The sequence below is a fragment of the Centropristis striata genome, chromosome 2 (assembly GCF_030273125.1).
Source record: "Centropristis striata isolate RG_2023a ecotype Rhode Island chromosome 2, C.striata_1.0, whole genome shotgun sequence".
Classification (NCBI taxonomy): Eukaryota; Metazoa; Chordata; class Actinopteri; order Perciformes; family Serranidae; genus Centropristis; species Centropristis striata.
Genome location: NC_081518.1, coordinates 21495549 through 21505153, shown reverse-complemented (window position 1 = coordinate 21505153; position 9605 = coordinate 21495549). Strand labels below are relative to the sequence as shown.

The following is a 9605-nucleotide window of genomic DNA, read 5'->3' as shown; positions in this document are numbered from 1 at the left end:
CTTCATTTTTCATTTCACTTATCCTGTTTGACTCATCCTTGTGTTTCTTGCCCTTTGTTTCTGTCCTCCTCTCCTCTTTCTTCCTCTCCTCCTCACTGTATCTCCCTCCCTCCCTCTTCCTCCCACTCTCTCTTGTAGTGTCCTCCTCTCCTCTCTAATACCTTCCTCTCATCTTCCTCTCCCTTCATCCACCTCTCCTCTTCTTTCTCATTTTCCTGGCTCTTTTTTCTTTATTCTAACAAAGCCTCTTCTCCATCCCTCTCTCTCTTTCTCTCTCCATGCATCTCCTACTCTTTCCTTTCATATCTCCTCTCCATTAGCCTCTCTCTCTCACTCTCTCTCTCTCCCTCTCCTCCTCCTCTCTTCTCGTCTCCAGCAGTGGAGAGTCAGTGAGCAGCAGCGGCGGCAGCAGCAGTTTCACTCAGCACGGCAGTGACTCGCATGAAAGTGAGGACCTCTTGCTTTTTCTTTTTCTTACCTCTTTTGTGTTTGTTTTTTTCTTGCCTCACCTCCTCCGCTTCACCACTCTCCTCTTCCCATTCAGTCTTTTCTTTCCTATACTTTTCAGTCGTTTCTTGCTGCCACATTGATCTCTCTCTCTCTCTCTCTCTCTCTATCAGTGCAGCAGTATGAGGGTACCATGCATTACAAACAGGGTTTCTGTCCTTGCTCCAACTAGAGCATGTAGCCATATGCTTCTCTATTTTCTTTTCCATCATTATGTTGCATCTGATTGGAAATAAGTAGACCAGTCTAGCAGCTTTAATCCAGTATGTCAACCTGTGGGCTCAGATGTGCTCATGAATGGATATTTTTGCAGGTATTACTTTTTTTTTTTTTTTTTTTTACTTAAATCATGCAAATCCCTTGTTCATTTGCAGATGTGTTGCAGCAGAGATGAAGCAGGATGTTTCTAGGTAGAAGATGGTGAAATATTGCCCACAGATGTGAGGATTTTAGACATGCTTGTGTTTTTTTTAATTTTTGAGATTTAAAATCAGATTGTTTGAAGCCTGTGAGGATATTATTTGATGTTTTTTATTCTGTAACCAAAGAGAAAGCTTTTGATTTTTTTTCTGGATCTACTCTCCCTTTTTTCTTCTCATTCTTTCTCTCATTTACTTGTACTTTATGTTATTTTCTCGCTGGCTAGCACAAAGACACTCAGTCTGCAGTGAAAGCACTAGAGCGTGACAGGAAATGGGGATCATAATGTCACTCATTTAACCACCATGGACTTATCGGATGTATTCACGCCTGTAATGGCCACTTTGCCACCAAACTCTTCTTTGGAGAATGTCAATCAGACCTCCTCCTCCTCCTCGCCGAGGGCTCCTCCTCTACCTCCTCACTCGCAGGTGGCGTCGGTGTTCATCGTGCTGGTGGTCTCGGTCATCATACTGGGGACGGTGGTGGGCAACGTGCTGGTGGTGGTGGCGGTTTTCACCAGCCGAGCCCTGAGGCCGCCGCAGAACCTGTTTCTGGTGTCTCTGGCCTCCGCGGACATCCTGGTGGCGACACTGGTCATCCCCTTCTCCTTGGCCAACGAGGTGAGGATGCAGAGTCTACTCTGAGACCTTAATTTGCAGCTGGTTTTCACATGCAGTCTGTATCTGGACATCTCATCTCATCACAGGTTTAAAGGTGTAAATGTAGACAGAATAATAATTAGTTGGAGGCTGGTGAATCAAAGCTGATAGTGAAGAAAAAAAAACCTTTTACATACATACAGATAAAAGCTTAAAGGCTCACCAAGATCTGCGCCAAATGTCATGTGAATCCATCCATCAATCATCAAGAAATTTCAATCAAATCCATAAAACCAGAAGATTGCCAAAATCATTAGGACACACCTTCTGGGGACCATCGATATCTGGACTAAAAGTCATGGCAAACCATCCAAGAGTTTCAACAGTAATATCAACCTTGAGGCCGCACCAGATAAAGAGATAAAGTCAAACAATAAATGTCTCTACATCATTTCAGTTGAACCAGGCTCCCTAATCAGCCATTTGAGGTCACTCCTACAAGATATCTGCATAAATATAAATACATTTAAGACGCATGCAATATTCATGTCATGCAACTGCTGAATGAGGTTACTGGCACATTTTAGGCTGGTTAAAACAATTTGCCACTTTCTGCTATCTCACCATCTTGAGCTCTTCTTCTGCAAAGAGAAAAATAGGTAGAAAGAACTCCCGTTTATCACACAATTGAATCAGCTGTTATCATTCCAGTTATCATAAGTGCAGCAGGTTATCAGCCAGTTAGATGGCTGGCTGCTGAAGTTTAAGTGGTTACGTTTAGTTTAAAGGTTGCAGTTTCATAACGATTACGCTCCAAAACCACTTCTCTAATGTTATGGTAAAAGTCTATCAAAAATCCTGGTTAGGCGTAATGTAAAATGTAAAAATAAATGCATGTAAATGTGGCAGTTGTTACGTGGATGACGTGACATAAATACATGACATATGCGACACAAACTCTCTGATTTGTTTGACCCCTCCCACTCACTTAAAGACACTTCACAATCCGTTTTGTTACTTCAACCTTTGTTTCACAACGCCCAACCAGGAACTTTCTTTGCTAACCTAAGAGAAAATGTTTTGTAGCATAATCATAACAGAGCTGCAGCTATTTAACTAAATATAACCGTTTAATTTTCAGCAACCGACCATTGATGAACAACCTAATGATCTGCCAGCAGGTGGAGCAGGCCCTGATAACATTCTATCTGGTGAACTGTGCATGTTTATGTGTTGATTTGAGACTTATCTGATGAAAGCAAGTAAAAATAGTAGTTGACAGAACTTTGCTCAAGACATTGATGCTTTGACAACTTTGTACTTTGACAGCAGTTGATGAAAAATGTCTATTTTTGAATGTTTGAAGGACGACACCAGCCACAAATCACATGGTGCCACTTCTAGAATCAACAATCTTTCAAGACAGCTTGAAACAGATTAACAAAAAACATTTCAACACATAAAACAACTTGAATGTTCATCTAACTGTTGCATCGACTGTGTTATCCGGCAGGAATCTGCAGGAAACACCACACTTCTACACCCTTAGTTCCCCCTCGAGGGTTTTGGCTCCTTGTGTTGCTCCATATTTGTTCACGCTGTAAATCTAATGATGCTGAATGTTGAACATCTTCTCGTTGACTGGATGAAACACTCAGTCGATGCTGTTTGGAGAACATTTTTCCCTTTGAAGTGTTCGTTGCACATTTGAGACTGTAAATTAACTTGGACATTCATTAAACAGCAGTGGGAGGCTCCACTCTGTAGCAGTAAAGAGAACATCTTCACTTGTTAACTTTCACCAGTTTCTGAATAATTACAAACAATTTAATTATATTCTGTCCCTCCTCATGCTGCTGATGCTGATCTATAGCCAGCGTTTCCCCTGTGATCTTCTCTCCTGCTCCCGTTAATAACAGTTCACCGATTTGTCCTTAACATCATCAGCCTTTCATCAGCCATTAATACTTGAAATTCACCTGCAGCTTCTTCTGTGTTGCATTAGACATCAGACACTTCTCAGCTCTTGAACAGTTCCCTGTCAGCTGCAGACGGACTCTGGAGCTTCTGGTTCACAGAGTTTGCTCTTCCTCTGTGTCTGAAAACTTTATTATCGACGCATGTTTCTGTTTGTCTGGTAACTTTGGGTCACCCAGGTCTCTCTGTCTGGTTTACTTTTCCTCTTACTTCATGTTCGATCTGTTTCTGCTGCAGCTAATGGACTGTTGGTTCTATAATTCCACCTAAATGAGGGCAGTCATTATATTAATTGCTGACAAACTGACAAAGAAAAACAAAGACATTTCCAGTGCAGCAACACTCAGCTTCACTCTTCCTCTGCTGATGACTACACATCTCCATCTGCAGCAGTTGTGTCTGACGGAATAGATAATTAAAATTCAGTCTGTAACTTCGGGGCTGCAGCTAATAATGATTTTCATAAATGATTAGTCAGATTTGATAACCATGCTGGCAGCACGGCTGTAGGGATCTCACCATCCATCTGTCAGAGTCAAATATTCTGTCCTGAATGAATCCTGGTGATGACATCATTTAGCTCAAAGCCCTGCTGTGTCAAAGGCTACATTCACATTACAACAACTTTTTAAAAAAATAAATTGATCTCCATCCTCTTGAGTGTTTCAACAACTTTCAGAACTAATTTCTGCCCCAACACTCCTGAAAACATCACAGATAATTCACAGGGCATGCACATGCAGGTGTAAACACATGTACAAGTTTTATAAAATGCAGAATTTAACTGCACAACAGAGGCAGCAAGGTCAGAGACTGCTGGAATTCGTCATGTTGAATTAGTCTCTGGTAGTGAAGGTCGATGTTCCTTCGGGATGTGACGGATCAAAGAAGGACGCGCCACTGATGAGACCCAATCAGGAAGCGAACGTGGCTGTCTGCTTTACTTTGTTAAAGTTTCCATTTCTACTCGTCCAGACTTAAAACACAATATACAAATCCTGCAGTTTATAATCTACAAATGGGGCCAGTGATGTATTTTAATGACTCCATTTTAGAGGTTTAGGAAGGAACTGAGGCAACACTTTGGCAAAGGAATGGTTTGGTTAATGCAAAAACCAAGTGGTTAGGATGAGAAGAATCACTTCTTCACACTATTGGGACAGTTTTGATGGCACCAGAAATTTAGGCATCAACAAAGCTCAAGTTATGTATAGAGACTGTCTAGCTAGGTATAATTGATTTATTTATGAATTTATTTATTTAAAATTTAATTTATGTACATGGGGATTTACATGTCTAATTTCAATACGAAAGTTAATCTGATGAGAGAAAGCAAGTATTTTAATAGTAAGTTTTAATAGTGTATTTTATTGTGAAGGACTGAAGTACGGTCCGGTTGTGTTGATAACATAGACTGTATTAAATAGGTTGATAACTGTGATATTTATTTGGCTTACCCAGAAATATCCAATTGCCCCCCGAAAAACTCAGCAGCCCCCATTGTTTTACATCCAGGAGATCCAAGTGTCCAGTTTGGGATACAGTTAGCGCACGGCTAATTCACCGGCGTTAGCATCCTTTTGCTGACTCTGGTAAACCCGAGGCTAATGTACACGGTTAAAACAATATATGGTTCAAAAGATAAGAAGTTAGACTTTAATTTCACACCAATTCATTAATAGGAAGCATCACATGACCATTTCTATTAGTTAATGTGAAATTTTGATAGAATCTTAGTCGAACAGTGCCCGATTTGGGATACAGTTAAGCTATTTTAAAATCAAAATGTATGAGTGCGACTGTAGCCTCTAGCCTCTAGTCTTTCTTTTTCTCCTCCTGCTCAGTCATTTACTCTAGAAAATGTCAAAAACATCCATCACAAGCTCCTCGACCCCCAAGCCAAAGTGACATGTTCTGATAGGACCGGCCAACAGTAGAAAACTCCAAGAGATTCAATTTACAATAGAGCTGGACGGATACATCATCTTGCAATGTCAACCAATATCAGCTTATTTGAGAAGTATAGGTGTTGGCGAATGTCAGCCGATGAGAAAGGTGAACTGGTCATACAAAACATGTCAGAGCAAAAACTGTTTGTATAATGTCTTACACAATATGTCCGTTCTATTTAACGTTGTGAAACAGTCGCACAGTTGCCGTTTTAAACATGTGGTCAATGTTGTGAAACAGAACTACTTGGTTAGGTTCAGGTGCGAAATCACTTGGTTAACTTTAGGAAAAAGGTTTTCAGTTCTTCAGTTCAGTGCATTTTTTTTCTTTCAGAGGGTGTAGCAGGCTTGATTTTTTTCATTTTTATTTAGGTTTCGGTGTATGTGTGTAAAATTTAGGAGGGGTTTTTGACCCTTTTTTTTCCAAATCCTTTTTCAAATTTTTTTTTTTTACCTAATTCAGCACCAAATGTGTATCACAAATGGAATCAACCCCAAAATTTCTGCAACAACTTATGTGATATAGTTGAGCTGGAAATTGGACTTCAGAAAGAAAAATATTAATGTTCTGAGCCCTCATACACCTTAATAGGTTTGTTTGATTAATTAACTCATTAATCTAAACTTAATCTTCAGATCCTCAGTTTTCAGATGATGTTCACCACTTCTATGTGGTTATCTCCCCCTAAAATCTACTGCCCACAGTCCCTGATTGTCTCTAAAATAAAGGGAGGTGGAGTAATAAGAGGTTAATATAATCACGTCAAGTAGTTACGAAGGGAAGTTAATTTAACAATTTTGAGTCTGGGATTTACTTGAAATACCAACACCAATCTTTGATGAACAGGTCAAACAAGTCAGTCCTGTTTGTTCGATCCATGTATCAATGGCGACCTCCACTTTTTGTGGACTTTGTCGCTCTTTATACTAAAACGTAAACTAAACAAACAAACGTCAATATTGGTCATAATAAGCTGCGACTCCTGGCTCATGATTCGGTGGATTATATATGAATTATAGTGCATTTCATGTATAAATACAGGCAGTGAATGAGAACAGGTTGGTCAGAGAAACAGCTCAGAACATATCTTTAATAATCAAGTTTAAGGGATGACAATTGGTTATTTGTTGGTGTAAAAAAAGACAAAAAGCTAAATCTGGCAATATGTTGTTGGTTGTTTAAACTGTGAAAGATAAAAACTGATTGATGATCAGAATAATTGTTGATTACCATTTAGTTAATTAAATATGTGGTAATTGTCTTCCTGCTGTGGAGTTCTTTCAACAGCCAGAGAGAATTACAGCGTCTCCTCTTCCCTCTGAACTGCAGCAGAGCCTCATTTAACAGCTGCAAAAACTGACAATTAAATTCCTCCAGAAAAGCAAATGCAACATCATCCAAAATGTTGCACTTCAGCTGAGGAAGCCCAATAATTACTTCTTTATCACCTGCCAGAGAGGGGGAAAAAACATGTGAAGAGGTAAATCTGGGACTTTTTCCTTTCCATTCTGACTGCAGAGCGAGCCCGTTGTGCAAGAATGTGATGGATACTTTACAGTTTCTTGCAGCTGTGAAGGGATTGTAGGCTTAAATTATTTTACGAGAGTGTTGATATGAATCCACAGGGGCAAACTCACTGAGAGCTTCTCAGACAAACTGAAAACAGTTGCAGCCAACATGTTGGTAATGAGATATTGACTGAATTGCTTTGAGGCTCAAGGCCCCCTTTCTGTTTCTCTTACTGCTGCTGCATCATTTATTAACATTTTTTAATTACCCCTGCAGGTGATGGGCTACTGGTACTTCGGTTCCACCTGGTGCTCCTTCTACCTGGCGCTGGACGTCCTCTTCTGCACGTCCTCCATCGTCCACCTGTGCGCCATCAGCCTCGACCGCTACTGGTCGGTCACGAAAGCTGTCAGCTACAACCGCAAGCGGACGCCCAAACGGATTAAATCGATGATCAGCATCGTGTGGCTCATATCCATTGTCATCTCGTCCCCGCCGCTCCTCATGACGCAGAAGGACGAGGACTCGGAGGACAGCGACACCAAGAGGCAGGAGTGTCTGCTCAACAACCAGACGTGGTATATCCTGTCCTCCTGCCTCGTGTCCTTCTTCGCCCCGGGTGTCATCATGATACTCGTGTACTGTAAGATCTACCGAGTCGCCAAGCAGCGAGCCTCCACCGTGTTCGTGGCGAAGAACGTGTTGGAGCGGCAGCCGTCGCAATCGGAGACCTGCTTCGTGGCCACCCCCAGGCCGTGCCAAAGAAAGGGAGCCGGCTGTGGCCAATCCCAGTACGAGCTGGACAGCCCGCGGCCCCCCAACCGCCACAGCTCGTCCAACGTGGAGAGCAACAACAGCAGCAGGCGGGGAGAGCTGGACGACATCGACTTGGAGGAGAGGAGCTGCGAGGCGAACATTAAAACGACATCTTCGTTTTCCTCCGCTCTCCGCTTCCCCAGGAGAGGCGGCGGAAGTGTGAAAACAGAGGACGCGGAGGGAACAACAAACAGGTTAAAGCCTCCTCCTCCTCCTCCATCCTGTGCCTCCATCTCATGGGCATCATCCGAGAACTGCTCCCACCACTTCCTCTTGCCCTCTCCGGTGCCGCTGCGCAGCAGGCAGATGTCTCTGTCCAAGAACAAAGTGGCTCAGATGAGGGAGAAGCGATTCACGTTCGTGCTGGCGGTGGTGATGGGGGTGTTTGTACTGTGCTGGTTTCCGTTCTTCTTCACGTACAGCCTGCACGCCGTCTGCAGGGAGAACTGCACCATCCCTGACACACTCTTCAACCTTTTCTTCTGGATCGGATACTGCAACAGCTGCCTGAACCCCATCATTTATACTATCTTTAACCGGGACTTCAGGAGGGCCTTCAAGAAGATTTTATTCCAGACTCACAAACGAACATGAGATGTGAATGTATGTGTGTGAGAGTGGCCTCACACAGTCAGACACAAATGAGTGTGCACACAGTTTAACTCCTGTTTTTCACTGTGCTGTCATACCGACATTAAAGGGCTTGCCATACAGCCTGCGTGTTGATTTATTATTGAACTAATTATTAATTTATTAAATAATCACTTTGTATTCTAGTGTAAAGAGCCAGATGAGGTGGATTACGACACACTGTGAGTGCAACATTTCAACACGTCGTGGAGCTTTTCGCCTGAATTTGAATGTTAATTAGAGGAAAAAGGCCGCGGGGCTGTGAACTCCGTCCCCGCGGAGCTCCGGGATGTCTGTGCAGTGCAGCGAGCGCCACAGAAAGCTGATTTCTAAGGAAGTGAAGAAAAACCAACTGCGCCTTTTAAAAAATATACAATAAGATTTTAATGGATTTCTTTTGTGCCTCGGAGTAATTAAACACCAGCAGCACCCGAAATTTTAAACTTTAACTTGGTAAAAAAGCAGAAAGTTAACCGTTTCTTCATGGAGCTGCACTGTTCTGTTGACACTGCACAGCTCGGGGCAAAGGCATTAAAAATTCATGTGCAGCTTGCAGATGGGCTGAGCTGCTGTACACAGAGAGAGAGGACAAAAGAGAGAGAAAAGAATAAGCCTAACTATGCCCAAGCCTCTGAATAAATATAATCAACCTCAGGCTCATGCAACAATAGATAATTATGCTCTGTGAAGCTCCGGATGAAATAACCGGGCCGCCTGCTGCTGGCTTTTGTCTCTGCTGTCGGTGCAGAACCTGATCGGACCGAGTGCTGAACCCTGACCTGACCTGCACAACAACTGGGCTTCAAGATTCACATTTAATCATTTCATGCAGATTGCGGGAAGAAAAAACAACAATATTCTGTTGCTTTTAAGTTGATGAGATGCTTTTATCTTTTCAAACACAAAGTGACGGCAGAAGGAGTGCTGAGTCCAAGGCCGCGGGTGTTACATCATCCCTGCTGCCAGGCAACACAGTTTGATAACAACTCTCAAGTTGCATATATAACTTTTATCTCACCTGTTGGTGATATAATGCTGCTGATGAAGCATGCAACTCATTCTCATCCAGACCGATACAAACGCACATGTGTTATACCTTAATATCTTCATATATAAAGATGGCACTTATGCCAAAAAAATTATCTGGCTACCAGGTTTACTTCCGTCTCATGCAGCCAACTTAATACATCATGA

General features: G+C 42.3%; 1 protein-coding gene across 1 annotated transcript; it reads left to right on the top strand.

Moving 5' to 3' along the window:
• Positions 1 to 848: 848 nt before the first annotated feature.
• Positions 849 to 8494, top strand: LOC131958835 (alpha-2Db adrenergic receptor-like). The gene is made up of 2 exons (XM_059323971.1): positions 849 to 1550; positions 7242 to 8494. Exons 1-2 carry the CDS (start codon positions 1233 to 1235, stop codon positions 8373 to 8375), a joined length of 1452 nt encoding a protein of 483 aa, XP_059179954.1. The 5' UTR covers positions 849 to 1232; the 3' UTR covers positions 8376 to 8494.
• The last annotated feature ends 1111 nt before the right edge of the window (positions 8495 to 9605 follow it).

Excerpts from the sequence above, each read along its gene's own strand:
- LOC131958835 (XM_059323971.1), top strand. The coding sequence starts at position 1,233 with ATGGACTTATCGGATGTATTCACGCCTGTAATGGCCACTTTGCCACCA. Across the intron at positions 1,551-7,241 it reads CCTTCTCCTTGGCCAACGAG|GTGATGGGCTACTGGTACTT; the intron begins GTGAGGATGCAG and ends TTACCCCTGCAG.